Source organism: Cibotium barometz, chromosome 50 (assembly GCF_041138505.1).
Source record: "Cibotium barometz isolate CiBa-2024 chromosome 50, ASM4113850v1, whole genome shotgun sequence".
Classification (NCBI taxonomy): domain Eukaryota; kingdom Viridiplantae; phylum Streptophyta; class Polypodiopsida; order Cyatheales; family Cibotiaceae; genus Cibotium; species Cibotium barometz.
This window is the reverse complement of record NC_141095.1, coordinates 859,775-876,406: the sequence shown is the minus strand read 5'-3', so window position 1 is coordinate 876,406 and position 16,632 is coordinate 859,775. Positions and strand designations below refer to the sequence as shown.

The 16,632-nt window shown below is 48.0% G+C and overlaps 1 protein-coding gene across 1 annotated transcript in view; it reads right to left on the bottom strand.

Annotated features, from left to right (window-relative positions):
• The window catches only part of LOC147609701 (uncharacterized), a 39,769-nt gene extending 24,827 nt beyond the window's left edge, over positions 1-14,942 (bottom strand). The window contains exons 1-2 of the mRNA XM_086786768.1: positions 14,502-14,942; positions 13,881-13,966 (exon numbers count right to left, since the gene is read on the bottom strand). Coding sequence (XP_086642894.1) covers positions 13,881-13,966; positions 14,502-14,828 — 413 coding nt within the window. The 5' untranslated portion in view covers positions 14,829-14,942. The remainder of the gene's footprint in view (positions 1-13,880; positions 13,967-14,501) is intronic.
• Positions 14,943-16,632: the final 1,690 nt, after the last annotated feature.

The following is a 16,632-nucleotide window of genomic DNA, read 5'->3' as shown; positions in this document are numbered from 1 at the left end:
AGGGTCTTGTTCAAGCATAACTGTCTTTCCTGGAGACAGTTGACCTTTGGATTCACTATCCATAACCCTTTCAAGGGGCTTGTGTCTACCACGCAGGGCATCAGACCCACGAGAAGCACTAGATGGACCCCTCGAATTAGGCACTTCCAAAGGGTTGCCTTGGCTGTCCATTGTGTTTTAAGTTTGCTAAAAGCGGGATGTCCAGTACACAGGTTCATTTCCCCACTAGGAAGAGGGAAACAACCGTGCTCTGATACCAATGAAACCGATCCCGTCAAGTGGGAAGGACTCCGTTGGACACCCACACGCTTAATAGCACAACTTTAAAACCACAAATTTGAAATGGACAACTTAAAACAACTTGAAATTTAAATGAACAGAAATGGAAAGATGGACACCAGCACTAGGGCCGGAACGGGCCGACCCCCCCCCTCAATATATGATATATTTATTGGGAGTATTTAATGAATACAATGCTCCATGGGTTCTGAGAACCAGATAATGTCCATGTACATATGAAAACAGTACCAAACAAATAGGCTCGGATTTCGATGAAGAAAACTCGAAGCAGAACGACCACTAGTGTGGTCCAATCTCTACGGTCCTGTGCTTTCACTGGACTCCGCGGAGAGCGCCTCACTGGTGTTCCGAGACCACGCACAAACAGGCGCTCTCGTACTAACGCCTGGCTCTCCCGATCTCAGCATCTTTGGACCGAGGTTCGCCAATACAGCTTGGACAACCCGGCACCGAACGGGTGTTGGCCGAGCGGGATGAATCTTTTATCAGATTTAAACATATAATACTTTACTCAAATCTGAAAATCACTTACTTGTGGATGGTTGATAGAAAACCCATACTCGAAGTATGAAGAAGCCTCCCAGGAGAGGCGAAGTTCCTTTGATGAAGACTCAGTCGCCTCGTGGTGAACCACCAAGGCAGGTACCACCGTAAAAGAAAACCACAGCCGCCTGCTGTGCGAGAAGAAGTATCCACTTGCAAGGGCGGATAGAGACCTGGCTGCTATGTGGAGGAGCAGCCTTGTATGGAGAAGGGGGATACTTGCTGCAGCCGCCTGTGGGGAGTAGGAGTTGCAGTCGAATAAGAGCAGACGCCTGTAGGAAAACAGCCGCCTAAAGCATAGGGGATCTCACGCAGCCTGCTGAGAAGGGGAACCGGTAGAGGGTACAGCCGCCACAATTGGTCCAGAAGCGCAGCCTGGACAGCATACAGGTGAGGTTGCCAACAATAGGTGGTGGGCAGCCTGTAGCATGTGCAGTTGTAGAGCAGCCAGCCGCCTGGGAAAACAAGCGCAGCCTGCTATGAAGAGAAAGAGCATACACGCGCCTGTATGGGAGATGAAGGCAACCACCTGCAGTGAGTACTAGCCGCCTGTAGAAGAGGAGGCGCAGCCAGCAGCAGAGAAAACAGGAGCAGTCGCCTTCATGAAAACGTGCGCCAGAGAGAGGAAGTGTCGCCGGTTGTCTCACGTAAGGTGGAAGCGATTCATTCTACGCTTGAAGGGGGCCCTTTCTTTTAATAAAATTAATGTGGAGTTTAACTCCACGCTTGCATGAGGGTGGGGCAGTTTGGGTAGGTGCCCTTGCCCACCCCCACACTCACTTAAATGGGGCTCCCCACCTTGGCCCCAAAGTGGGTGCCCAAAGTGGTGCCCACATTTAAATGAATGTGAACACTTCACCTTATAAAACAAAGGGGTTAGAGATAAAATATTAAAACAACATGTGTAACATACTTACCACCTGTTCACATGCACTGAAACTTGTCAGAATACAGAGCAGACTTCACGACTCACTGGCAGGCGTCCCCGCTCAGTAAGTAACACGTCAGGCAGGCAAACACACAAATACATGTCATGCGAAAACAGTTTCAAGCATACAAATCATGTGTGCATGTGCAAATAGTAACATGGACATATCTCCCGTTCATGGAACATGTACAAAATATCTGTCGGCACAAAACTGGCACGACATAAAAAACATAAAAACCTGGTCTTCCTATGGAGTGACAGTCCCATAGGTAAGACACAGTTCCAGGCACGAGTCTTCCTATGGTGTGACAGTCCCATAGGCAAAACACGGCACGAATACTGGCTCTTCCATGGCGTGACAGTCCCATGGATCGAACACAGTCCAGGTCATACACGAGTGGCACTGATCTGGCTCCCGTCCATACGACACCATCCTGCTAACACACGGGTGGCACCAGTCTGGCTCCCGTCCATGTCAGCAAAATACTGGCCTCTTCACACGAGACACCGGCCTGGCCTCAAGTGAACGAGACGCAAAAACTAGGAATGGACCAAATGGTCGGCCAATTGGTGACAGCCTATGAGTGAAGCGCTAGGTGACCTGCAAAGGAACCTAGAGGATGCTGACCATACGGTGCTCGAGCTCTGGGTCGCCCAGGATACCCACACGTGCGACAAGGAAGAAAAATGAGTTGGAGCTGTTTTCTAAACACGGACATGAATCTGATTGATTGGCCTTGCTGGTCTTCAACGGATGAGTTCATGGCTCTTTTACATGGATCTTGTTGGTTAATCTTATTGATCTCCAACTGAGAGTCCATATAGTTTTTATGTGATTAAACTCCTAGGTACTATGGACTAGGAACCATTGAAAAGGCCCCTGAATGAGCACGTGGTGAGCGTTCTAGTTGCCGATGATGCCATAGGTACGCTGAGGAAGGAATGACTGAAATTGGATTTTATGGTTGAAAAGTGAAAAAGTTGGAAATTGGATCTGGAAATGAAATACTGAGGATTAGGATGGAAAAACTGTGGTTTTATTGCAAATATGTTTTAGAAATACTTAAATCTGAGAAAAGGCAATTTCATATTGGGTGTGTAAGTGGTTTGTCTATTTAATTTTTGCATGAGAGCTGGCTAGAGAGCCTGGGAACTCTTTTCCCTAGTACCCGGGACAAAACATAATCAAATTTTCATAGTGGATCCTATCAATAGTGGTTGGGTGGTTGGCTAACCCATGGGACTGGATGGGGTTAGGCTGGACTGATGGATCCCTATAATAAAATTCAATTCTATTCAAGTTACGATAGTTAAAGTAAGTCCCAGGATAATCCTTGTTCTATGAAAAAAGAATCAACGGCTGTGCCTCTTTGATGGGGAAAAAAGCGTTGGTCTCTATGAACCAAGTGTAAGTTCCTCCTTTGATTTCGCCATATGACCCGCAGGTTCGGTCGGAATACAAAGGATAGTTAAGGCTTTTTGACTACGCTAGAAGATTTTCCTAGAAGAATCGCCTATGCTTTCTCGGCGAGGGAAGTTTTTTCCAGGTTCGGTTTTGAAAGAACCAAGAGATTAGCCTCTTGTCCGAACATTCGTGGGTGAGGCTCCGAGTAGGAAGCTCTGCCGTGTGCAAGAGGTTGCTACTTCCGCTGCTAGCTCCCTGGATTCCGATGCGCGAAGGAGGCGGGGGTCTCACACAAATAGTAGAACTAGCTGCGCGTTTTGCAAAACGCGCCTTCTGAACACGTCTTCGAGTCGCTCAAGGTGAAACTGCTGCTTAGGATCTAAGACAAACTCGTCCCAAACATAAGCTGCCATACCTAATCTAGTGTGGGCATGAGCCCACTAGGTCCACCATGAAAGGCCTCACCTTCTAAATAACAACTAGCCAAGATCACTCTGTCAATATCGTCTTCTTGTGAAGTAGCACGAGATGCTGCCACACGGTCTTCCATCAATCGAATCGCCAACTCTCTCATTGTAACACGCGGAAGCTCTTGGAGGAGGGGGGGGTCTTCTTTCAGCCCTAAACACCACTGGAAGCTCTTGGGGGAGGGAGGGGTCTTCTTTCAGCCCTAAACACCACTGGAAACAAGCTGATGCAAAACACAGACATGAAGAGAGAGTAGAGAGAGAGAGATGCTGGAAATTCAGTATATTCATATAGTACAAAAAGGTACTCAGTCCACAGCCCTAGGCTGCCTTGTAAAAAGGGTGAACATCACCAAAATCTGGCCTACTCTAAGGACCCTAAGGATCCAACTCATAAAGAATTGAATGACTCTTACAATGAGCATATGTGCCTATTTATAGGCCTTGGGACATGTGGAGAACTGGCCGACTGTTGGTCGGCCAGCCTTCTTGGCATATTCTTCATAAACGCTCGTCGCGCAAGCCTGTTCACACTAACAATGAAGCACTTGCTGCAGCCGCCATGATCTGGTACAACAGACTGGTCCTGTAAGCAACCGACAGCACCCCTTCCTTGTTTTCCATGCCTTGCTCCAAGTCCATCACTGCCAAACAACACCCCCTTGCTCCAGAATCCTAGCTTTAATGGTCTTTTTCTTGGCTGCCCCTTCTGGAATAGCTCTGAGAATGTCCATGGCATTTCATGCACATGACACTCGTCTACAATTCAAGTGTCGAACTCGGCTGCAATAGTAACCCTTCAGGAGGGTTATCACGAAGGGCATCTACTATCGGGATGTGGGAATGAGAAGGAGCCGCTGGAAAACAGGTTCTTTCTTCCAGGGCCAAGATTCATTCCGCTCCTCCAACTTGGTGCTCTAGTCTACGATTGCTCGCATCTCGAAGGACTGCCTAGTGCTCCTTGTTCCGAAGTTCTTTGTTCTCTTTCTTCATTAAATCTCATCGTAGTGGGAATATGCACTTCCTTTCCAAAACACAATAAAACCAACCACTATGCGTGTGGGAGACTTTCCAGAGGCCTCCGAAGGCTAAAAACCAACCGTCCTCCTACGGACAGGAGTCACACCGAAAGGCGTGATCCTCCAGATAAGCGGAAAAAAAAATCTTTCTTTTTTTATGGTTTTTTGGTTGAATCTTCACACTTAAAGAAGGCTCTAATACCAATGCAACATGCGGAAGCTCAATGAATAGAATCGGTAACTTCAGTGTTCAAAAATTCAACAGTCTTTCGAGACGAAGATAATGCACAACATAGAAAGGGATGTGCGGAAAGAGAGAGAAAGAGAGAGAGAGAGAGAGTCGAACACAGTATTGGGTCCCGCATACCCTCTGTAGGGCGTCCACCACGAATGGTGTATTTGCTTTATTGGAATAATGCAAATATTTAATAAATAAAATCTGGTTCTTGACCTTTCACCTTCACCTTGGTTGAGAGCTTCCCTTGGCCGTCCTAGCCCTTGGAATTCAACAACCCTTTGTGAACGCTTCAGATGAATGAATGAATTTCAGGCTTGGCTATTTATAAGCCCTTCTAGTGCTGGTCAGCCTGCTCTAGCAGCAATCGGCATGTTATAATTCCTCACAGACCTGAAAATACCCCTCTAATGGCAACGCTTTTCACACTTGGATCTGGCCGCCCCTTTTCTGCTGTGTCCAAGCCATGCCTAGGGCATGCGATGGCCTGCCCAGGCTGTCCAGCCTTCTTGGCTGCTGGCTGACAAGCTGGCCAAGGCCTGGGGGCTAGCCGACTTGGCCTATAACCCCTCTAGGCTTGACCTCCTTGCTGCCCAGGCCTAGCTGACAGCAAACCCTAGCCTTCCTGGCTAGTGGGCAAAGGCCATGGGCCATCTTGGCTCCCTTGGGTGGCCTAAGGCCTACCCTGTGCCCATGTTCAAGGGATACGACACCCCTTTCTGGGGTAGCCCTAAGGGCTACCACTACATGCTTCTAGACAAATGCCTGACATCTGGTTGCAAACCAAACATTTGGGACACCTGACATCATTCCAGAGGGAGACTCACAGTACGGACTAGCACTGCTTCATGTGCAAGACAATGCACACTGAACCAAAACCATGTACGGGACTTGTACACCCGATCTTGGACGCTTAGAGTGGAACCCTCGCTGACTTGTCCCGGACTGGGACTCACATGGGACCAATTTCCACTCCAGGTCCTACACCTTGGTATCATATATGTCCACGTGGCATCCAAGTGCGGGATGCACATGACATTAGCACTAGGTACATAACATACTTCCCCTATTAAGACATTTCCACTCTTGGAAATAAAGCAAGGGAAACATAGCCACCTCAAACATCTCCCTCCAAAATCAGGTTTCGTACCTGTCTAACGAAACCACATAGCTAGGTATCCAGGAATCAGCTCAACACAGACTATCACTGTGGAAACAAGACAAAACCAAAACCTACTCTACCTCTTGTCAGAATATGCAGCGGAAATGATAACCAAACTTGGGTAGACAAGAGCTAGTAGACTGCAGAAAATAAACAGCACAAGAAACACAGAGAGATAGGTGTGTAAACTCTTCTCTATACACAAGATCCCGGAAAAACTGAATGAGAAAGTGGTGGGGGCAAGGGGCCTTTATATACATCCCTGGGAGGGCAGTCGGCCAGCAGATGAAGTGCCCACGACTGATGAAAAAGGTCCCACGACTGCATTTATGCAGTCGGCCAGCAGATGAATGCCCACAACTGAGGAAATCCAGTTGGCCAGCAACCCAGTAGCCCACGACTGATGAACATCCAGTCGGCCAGCACTGGAGTGCTCCTGGCATCCTCTAGCAACCCTCCCACCACTAGGAAAAATGGAAAAAAATAGGGAAAAATACGGGGAGTGTGGAAAAATGATAAGACACCTTATACAGGGCGAGCACACCCACAACAGAGGCCCTGGTGTATGAACATAGCCAGGAGATGACTTCTAACACCCCCTCTCAGCTCCTGGCTGTGAAACCAACCCAAGGGAGCTGGAGTGCCGCCTGAGCGTAGCCCGAGGTTAGAGACTTCGTGAAGAGGTCCGCTTGTCCGTCGAACAATAAAGTAGCAAGATGTCACCAGCCAAGATCTTCTCACGTACAAAGTGATACTATATCTCTATATGCTTGGTCCGGGCATGGAAAACCGGGTTCCGAGCAATAGCTATACAACTCTGGTTATCGCACTGGATGACTGTGGGCTCCCTCTGTGGAAACCCAATCTCGCCTAGCAGCCTCCGCAACCATACAACCTCACAAGCAGCACCACAAGCAGCCCAATACTCTGCCTCTGTCGCAGAAAGGGCAATAGTTGGCTGCCTCTTGCTACTCCAAGAAACTGCTCCTGAGCCGAGGGTAAAACTGTATCCTGAAGTAGATCTCCTCGTGTCTAGATCTCCTCCCCAATCTGAGTCACTCCAACCTTGGAGCTTGACTCCATCCCCTCCTGTGTAAAAGAGTCCCAGATCCTTCGTACTCTGCAGATACAGCAAGATCCGCAATCCTGCGTCCCAATGAGTCTTCAATGGCGTCTGCATAAAAGAGCTCAACAGCCCCACGGAGAAGCTCAAGTCCAATCTGGTGTTCAGCAACCAGATCAATGAACCAACCAACTTCCGATACTGCGAGGCATCAACTGGCTCACAAGGATCTGTAACGGTTAACTTTGTGTTCGGGTCCATCGGCGAAGTAATAGGCTTGCAGTTCTCCATCCCAAAGGCCTCAAGCAACTCATGAACATACCGCTGCTGAGAGACGAAAAACCCCCTCTGGGTTTGCCAGATCTCCAATCCCAAGAAGAAGTGGAGTAAGCCTAAGTTGGTCATCTCAAACTCCTTTGACAAGGCAGCCTTCGTCACTCCAATGTGCTCCACATGACCGCCGGTGAGAATGAGATCATCCACATAAAGGATGATAAGTGTGACCATGCCGCGTTCCCGAAAGAGATACAGGTTCGGATCTGCAACCGATCTCTGAAATCCAATCCGAATAAAGAAGAAATCAATCTTCTGATTCCAAGCCCTGAGAGCCTGCTTAAGACCATACAAGGCCTTACGTAACCTGTAAACCATCCCTTCCGATCCAGGAACAATAAAGCCGGGAGGCTGCTCAACGTGCACCTCCTCCTGCAGGTCACCATTAAGGAACGCAGATTTTACATCCATCTGATACACGGGCCACCTCTGAGAAGAAGCAAGGGCAAGAACGGTCCGAATCGTGGTCATCCGCGCTGTCGGTGCAAAGGTATCCTCGTAGTCGATACCTGGCCGCTGAGCATAACCTTTAGCCACAAGCCTGGCTTTGTGTTTGTCCACCGACCCATCAGACGCGTATTTGGTCTTAAAGACCCATTTGACACCAATGACTGACCGCTTCGACGACCTCGGTACCAACTCCCAAGTGTTGTTCTTCTCAATGGCATCAAGTTCCACCTGCATGGCTTTCTGTCATGTGCATCACAGATGCCATGGACATTTCTAGGGCTAGATCCAGAAGAGGCAAGCAGATAAAGACTAGGAACCAGATAGAGTCAGACTGTGGAGCACAAGATGCAGTAGTGGACAGGTTGGACTTGGAGAAGCACCAGGGAGCAGTCGGCTGAGGACAGAAGCTGTCGGCTGAACCAGGAAGCAAGGCGCATGAAGGCAAGACAAGATACCCAAGTCGGCTGAGGGAAAAAAAGCATTTAATAAATTCAGAACTGGCCGACCAGCAGTCGGCCAGCTCCTACCTTGTCCAAGAAGCCTATAAAAGGCATCAAGTGCTCATAGCATTGATCATTCCACCCACTAGGGGTGTGAGTCAATAGGAGGTCCCATAGGGGACAGAATTTAGGGTTAGGAACCTTTTTATGAAGGCAGCCCATGGCTGTACAGATATGTACCTTTTTGTACCATGATATATACTGAAATTCCAGCACTTCTCACTCTCTCTCTCTACTCTCTCTACCTGCGTTTTTGCATCAGATGGTGCGTTTTTGCATCAGAAGGTTTTCAAGAGTGTTTAGGGCTGAAAGAAGACTACCCAGAGCTTCCGCGCGTTACATTGGTATCAGAGCATCAGGCTCAGCCAAGCTAAACACTGATTCAGTCCCATATGATGGTGTACAGGTCCAAGGTACAGGAAAGTACACGGATTCGAAGCCCAAGGGGAGAACACAGATCGGGAAGAACTCCCAGGAGGTTTGTTGGTGGTGTTCCACAGTGCCAGACGGGGATGGCAGTTCCATGAGCCAGATGGGTTCTCAGGGTACGGTCCCAAGGGAGGTTGATCCTCCAAGGGTGATGTGAGAGTGCCAGACTCGGTTCCAGGAACGAAGACCAAGACGGTGTTCAGAGTCAGGGCAGGAATGGATTGTGGACTAGAGGAAGACCAGATGCATAGATCTTCATCAGAGACAGAGTGGTTTGGAGAACAGAACGGAGTTTCAGAGAAAAAGGTTTGCCAGGGATGGATGATGACAGAGGGACTTCGGAAAAGGATTGGGATGATGACAGTCATCCAAGAGCAGGTTGGATTCCCGTCATCAAGTTTAGCAGAGGGGGATGTCATGTGCATCACAGATGCCATGGACATTTCTAGGGCTAGATCCAGAAGAGGCAAGCAGATAAAGACTAGGAACCAGATAGAGTCAGACTGTGGAGCACAAGATGCAGTAGTGGACAGGTTGGACTTGGAGAAGCACCAGGGAGCAGTCGGCTGAGGACAGAAGCTGTCGGCTGAACCAGGAAGCAAGGCGCATGAAGGCAAGACAAGATACCCAAGTCGGCTGAGGGAAAAAAAGCATTTAATAAATTCAGAACTGGCCGACCAGCAGTCGGCCAGCTCCTACCTTGTCCAAGAAGCCTATAAAAGGCATCAAGTGCTCATAGCATTGATCATTCCACCCACTAGGGGTGTGAGTCAATAGGAGGTCCCATAGGGGACAGAATTTAGGGTTAGGAACCTTTTTATGAAGGCAGCCCATGGCTGTACAGATATGTACCTTTTTGTACCATGATATATACTGAAATTCCAGCACTTCTCACTCTCTCTCTCTACTCTCTCTCTACCTGCGTTTTTGCATCAGATGGTGCGTTTTTGCATCAGAAGGTTTTCAAGAGTGTTTAGGGCTGAAAGAAGACTACCCAGAGCTTCCGCGCGTTACATTTTCCTCCAAGTATCCTGTGAAAGGGCTTCCTTTACGGAAGTGGACTCTTTGTCCCGCATGATACGAGACATCAAGGCATAGTTCACCTGAAGAAGCTCCACCGTGTTGCTTTTATCTCGGACTCGATGTGATCTTCGAGGGCCGTCCTCTGTGGTCCACTCGGAGGGTAGCTCCGTGACACCTGACTCCCGAAGGGTGTCTAACAACCACCTAGGTACTCGAACAGATCGTGGAGCCTCCTGTGGTCACGGGGGCTCAACTCCAGCTGCGGACTCAACCTCCTGTGATGACTGAGGTGGATCAACTGGAATGAAAGACTGGGAATCATCATCAGACTCCTCTGGATCTCCAAGAAGTGGCGGCTCCTCGACAGTGGATGCTAGAACATGCTCGTCAAAGACCACATCCCGGCTGACAACAATCTCATTCCTCTCTGGATCATACAACCTGTATCCCTTGGAAAGAGAGTTACACCCCACAAATACCAGCTTGCGGGACTTGGAGTCAAGCTTCCCCCTTTGCTTCTTCAGAATATGTACATACGCGTCACTCCCAAAGACACGGAAGTGCGAGACATCGGGTTTCCTGCCAAAATATGCCTCAAATGGAGTCATATGGGGTACAGAAGTCATCGGAGAGCGGTTAATGGTATGGACAGCAGTTGCCACAGCCTCATCCCAAAGTGGACGAGGAAGATCACGATGCTCCAGCATGGTCCTCGCCATCTCCACCACAGTCCTGTTCTTACGTTCAACAACTCCATTCTCTGAAGTCGATCCGATATTGGCCAATTCCCTTTTGATGCCATGATCTGCACAAAACCTGAAAAATACAGTCGAGGAGAATTCACCTCCTTTATCAGCCCTGAGAGTCTTAACCTGATATCCAGACTCTTTCTCCACCATCACGTGCCAATCCTTGAACCAAGCAAAAGCCTGGTCCTTCTGGGAAAGAAAGTAGACCCACGTGAATCTGGTACAATCATCAACAAGTAGCATGAAGTAGAGAGATCCTCCCAAGGATGGTATCTGCTGTGGTCCACACAAGTCAATGTGAATCAACTCCAATGGTTTCGAAGCCCGCCTGGAAGCCTGCTTCGGAAAGGATTCCCTGTGCCGCTCCACGTATGCAAGAACTGCAGCGTCCTTGTCTATTACCAACATCTGGCAAGCCAACCACCATCTGGTCCCGGAAGGCGCGCCGCAAAGCATCCACATTTAAGTGGCCAAAACGAAAGTGCCACAAATCTCCGACCTAAGAGCCTGTCAATGAGGAGAGTGCAGAGAGCTTGTAGATGCCATTCTCCACACCGCCTTCCCAAACAACTTTGCCTATCTCACGGTCCCTTACAGCAACTGAATGCTCCTCAAATTCCACCCGAAAGCCAGTCTTGCATACCTCATGCACTGACAGAAGATGAAAACCCAGAGCAGGGACATAAAGAACACGGGAAGCATGCTTGCCCCCCTTTCCGTCGGGAATAATCTCCATCCGGCCCTCACTATGTATCGGAATAGTGGAGTTATCGCCAATAAAGATACGACCTGACTGCCGTTTCAGATCCAGAAAGAAGTCACGGGATGGAGTCATGTGCCTGGAAGCACCACTGTCGAGAATCCATTCCCGGGTATCCTTCGCGGTGAAGCCAACTGCCTCCTCGCTCGAAGATGATGAAGCATCGGAGTCCACCATCTCGAAGTGCACAAATGCCGAAGTCTTTGCAGCTGAGGCTGAGGAATCAGCACTCTTCCCTGTCTGCTTAGGACACTTCCTCCCGTAGTGGCCTTTCTCGCCACAATCATTACAAGATCTTTCGGCCTTCAGCTTCTCTCGTTCTGGATCAGGCTTCTTCTCAGAAGACTTCTCGGGTAAAGCCTTCCCTTTGCCCTTGTTGGTATTCCGGCCTTTCGACCGTTGGCCTGTCAAGGCCTCCGAACCTCAGCCGTGAGGAGGGTTCGTGAAACGTTCCTCCTGGTCCAAGACCATTGGCACAAGCTCCTCCCAAGTAATGGTGCTAAGCCTGCCACTCGTGATCAACGAGGAATAGAAAGCAGAGTACTAACCAGGCAAGTGGGAAAGCAAAGTAATGGCCATATCTTCAGATGATATCTCTTTCCCAGCTTGTAGGACTTCCTGCTGAAGGGCCTGTAGCTTGTTAATGTGTTCCCGCATCGTCGAAGACTTTGCAAGGTTCATAATCCGCATCTGCACTTCCAAGGAGATCCGTTTCATGGGTGACACCCTGTTATACAAAGAAGCCAAGTGCTCCCATATGCTTCTCGCCAGCGTCATGTGCTTCACATGATTGATCACTTGTGGTGTGCAATTGAGGAAAATAAACGACCCTGGCGTTGACACGATCCCACCTGTGTGCCTATGCCTCTCGGTCCTTCCTCGTCGATAATAACTCCCCTTCCTCAGCTTCCGGCCGTGGCACCCCGATGATAATAAAATCAGCAAGGTCATATGACTCCAGAACTGACTCCATCATGACCTTCCAGATGCCGTAATTGGACCCGTCCAACTGACGATCCACTGGGAACGTGGGGAGAGTCGGAATCTTCACGTGCTTCTCAGCCATCTCTAGTAAATCTGCCATCGCGGAGAGTAACCTGAAAAGGGTGGGTGGGTGGGGAAAAAAAATCTGCAAACCTGCAAGTGGCTGTCCAGCACCTTGGCCCGCCTTCCTCTTGCACCTTCTCTTCCCGTTCAGCCCAAAACAGTCCACCAATCAGCAGCCTAACGCTCCCCCTCTTGCTCAGAAAAACGCCCAAGATCTGTCTAGAGCCTAGGGCTCTGATACCATGTCAGAATATGCAGCGGAAATGATAACCAAACTTGGGTAGACAAGAGCTAGTAGACTGCAGAAAATAAACAGCACAAGAAACACAGAGAGATAGGTGTGTAAACTCTTCTCTATACACAAGATCCTGGAAAAACTGAATGAGAAAGTGGTGGGGGCAAGGAGCCTTTATATACATCCCTGGGAGGGCAGTCGGCCAGCAGATGAAGTGCCCACGACTGATGAAAAAGATCCCACGATTGCATAAATGCAGTCGGCCAGCAGATGAATGCCCACGACTGAGGAAATCCAGTCGGCCAGCAGCCCAGTAGCCCACGACTGATGAACATCCAGTCGGCCAGCACTGGAGTGCTCCTGGCATCCACTGGCAACCCTCCCACCACTAGGAAAAATGGAAAAAAATAGGAAAAAATACGGGGAGTGTGGAAAAATGATAAGACACCTTATACAGGGCGGGCACACCCACAACAGAGGCCCTGGTGTATGAATATAGACAGGAGATGACTTCTAACACCTCTGCGATTCTACTTTCTATGATCGGCCGATTCCATTTTCGGATTGACCGATTCTACTTTCTACTTAGCGTGATCGGCCGATTCCACTTTCAAGGATCGTCCGATTCTATTGCTAATTTTCAGCAATTTGCAAATTGTTCACCAGTGGTAGGTGACTTCACTTCAAGCTTTATTTCTGCATCTTTTCTTCTCAAATTCACCAACAGTCAGGTATGGCCAACAACTCTCCAAATGATTTGTTTGGTATTCTTTCCAAAGAGGATATATTAGATGGGTCGAATTACTCCTTATAGAGTTTTATGGTCAAAAATGTCCTTGTTGCAAAGGACTTATGGGATCATGTTAGTGGTGATGATCCCCGCCTTGGTGCAATTGCTCCTGCTACTCCTCAAAGAAGTCACGGCCAATAGACTCAATCATGTAAGCACAGAGTAGTCTCAAGGCCTCCAGTCCAAGGCTGAGGAGTTAAAGTCACTTATATAGACCTCCTATAAACTAGGAACCAAATATAGCGCACGTCTCATAATAGCTACTTACCCCCACTTAAGATGCCTTACCCACAGGCTATGGTTAACCTAACTTGAACCTTGGTTAGCCTTGGGACGTAACGTTAGCCATCCACAACTTGCAAGGCCATCACGTGGACCACAAAGGCAGGTCCAGGCTCCACGGGTAGACGTCAATAAACTATCATCGATTACATTTCCTTACCTGATCGAGCCTCCCGCACTAAAAAGAGCAATGTCAATCCCTTGAAAGCTATCCTCGGTAAGCTCCTGGATCTCGATCTCTTGACCCTGCACAGGCAAAGTAGAGAAGAGCATTAAAATGTCAGAAATGGGGTTTCTTGAGAACCTATGACCTGGAGAGGGGGGGAATGTTAAAGAGGCATAAACATATGTATGTACTATAGTGACCCTTTGGTTTATGCAGACCAATATATGGGTACTTCACCCAGCCCCTTCGTTTCTTCCACTCTCATTGCACTAGTTTGGCATTATCTGCTTGCCCACTAGTTAGCCCAGCAGTTAGAACTCCGCCTTGTTAATGGGGAAGACTTCCTATTCTATGGTGGATGATTTAAGGTCTGTGATACTCAAGAGAAGTGTCTTTATTCCTGCACATACCGGGGCATGTTCTATTTCCCAATTATTATCAGAGAGATGCATTGACACAAACGTGCATTTCACAAACTAAACACTACGACATCCCATATCAAATCATCAGTGGCAAGAGTGGGTCCAGGTTTATGTATAAGGTGCAGATCCATGGAAGTGGAAGGAGAAGGGGAATGCTCTGTGTGTGTGTGTGTGTGTGTGTGTGTGGCATTACCTCGAATGTGATGTGCTTGCCCGCGGAGCGTTTGCTGGCAAGGAGCTTAAGGCTGCGGTAAGGGAAGTCGCGCTCCGACAGAACGCTGAGGAACTCCTGGCCAACGGCGCCCGTGACCCCGACCACAGCCACAGAAGGCCCCTGCTCGCTCAGCCCCATCCTCACCACGCGGGTCCTCTGCTTGGGGCTGCAGCCCACCACCGAAACAGCAGAAGAGCGCTGCCCCTTCACCCACAGGTGTGCCCCCTGCCTCGATGAATACACGCACGATGACGATAAAGACGACGACGAAGAAGAAGAGCGGACCATCGAGCTCAACCCTGCCATCGCTACCCCCACCCCACACACACAGGCACAGCGTCCACTCGCAAGTATTTTGGAAAACGCACTTTTTTTTTCTCCCTCATTTTCTACATTTCTTACTTTGAAGACTTCAATTTTGCTTCGAAGATCTCCAGGCCTTCATAAGCTAGATTGCTTATGTCCACCCAAGACCTGTAGGCCTTTATAAGAAAGTTAAGAACTAGATTGCTTATCGTTTCGTGATTTCATGTAAGCTTGTTGCAAAATTATCATGCTAATCCTTGTCACAACTACGCGTTATTGTTTTTGGAATAGGCGCCTACAATGAGAAAAAAAAATCAATTAATTAATGGACAACCTTTCGACTAAGGTTGAGAAACGGAGGAAGCGTAACATGTACTGTTGCATTGTTTTATGGAAGGGCACCATGACATAGACTTTTGCTTCACCCGTCGCTTGAAGACAAAGATCTAAAAGACAGCACCACCACCCTAGACACGTAACGGCGCGATGAGTGGCCCCGTGAAGCAACGTTGGGCATTCGCCATCACAAGGACGGCGCCATGAGATGGACAATTGAGTGATGTGACGAGACAACATGGCCACTGGTGGGGACGGCATCTCCAAGAGTCCAAGGCTCCACATCGTTGGGCAATAGGTGCACGGGGGGCGGGGGTGCACAAAAAGGCCATGTTTGTCACATTGTAAGATCAGTCGTTGTGAATGTGCAGGCACCGAATGCCATTGCCTATTTCGGAGTCTTACATGGTCATGTTGTCCTACATGTTACACAAGGGTTGCATGTCCACTACAGTCAATCTCAAATTATATTAGCATCTCCTCTCTGATCTCTCTCTCTCTCTCTCTCTCTCTCTCTCTCTCTCTCAACCTAGGGAAGGGAGTAGGCGACGTATCAGTCTTTGACAACCCAAGACACTGATAGGGATGGGCAATGCTGAGAGAAAACAATTGTAGATTCAAATTTTGATTCTATAGAAATTTATGTCTTAGAAAATTAAAAATATTTATGGAAGTAAATCCCTCATTGCTATAGTCATTCGGGAGCTCTAATTTTTTAGGTTGAATATGCTGAATAGGTGGAGTAGAGGATAGTTTTTCAAAACTTATCTTGATTTGTCCTTGTTATGGCTTGAAGAAAAGAAACCAACCTCTATGTTGTAACTTTTCTTAAAAATTAGGTTCCCCCCAAAATGAGTCGTACACTTGAGTAAATGCATTTAAAATTCCCTTGTCTACCAGTTGCACCTCTTTCTCATCGTCTGTTTGCATCATCCTCTCCTCTATTCATCATCAAACAATGTTGAAACAACAGTCCAACCCCACTCCTAATGCCATTTCATCATGCATTCTTCATAATGTTAAGATAACAAGGGTGTGTGGGAAGGCATAAACTTCAAGCTAAACGATTGGGTGACTATGAAACCATCATGCAAAGGTCCTCATATGATAAAAAGGCAAAGAAAAGGCTTGCTACAATACCATTAGAAGGGGGGTATCTTGGAATTCAAGATAGCAAAAGAGATCCTTGTACTCCAACATCTGCATTGCAAGCTCATTGTAAGATGTTCTTTGTAATTTAATTTGTGTTCTTTATGATTCTATGGTTTATTCACATGTGTTTTATATGTGATAGATGTTTATCCATCAACAAACATTGAGTGGCAACATGTGGAGTCATTCACTGGGAATTTCAAAGCTATGCATGCTAATCTTGGGAAACTATTATTTTTCAATCAACCATCTTCTTTTTTCATTAACAAGCAGATACTTTTGTACAATGCTGTGTATATTTTCCCTACAAGACCAA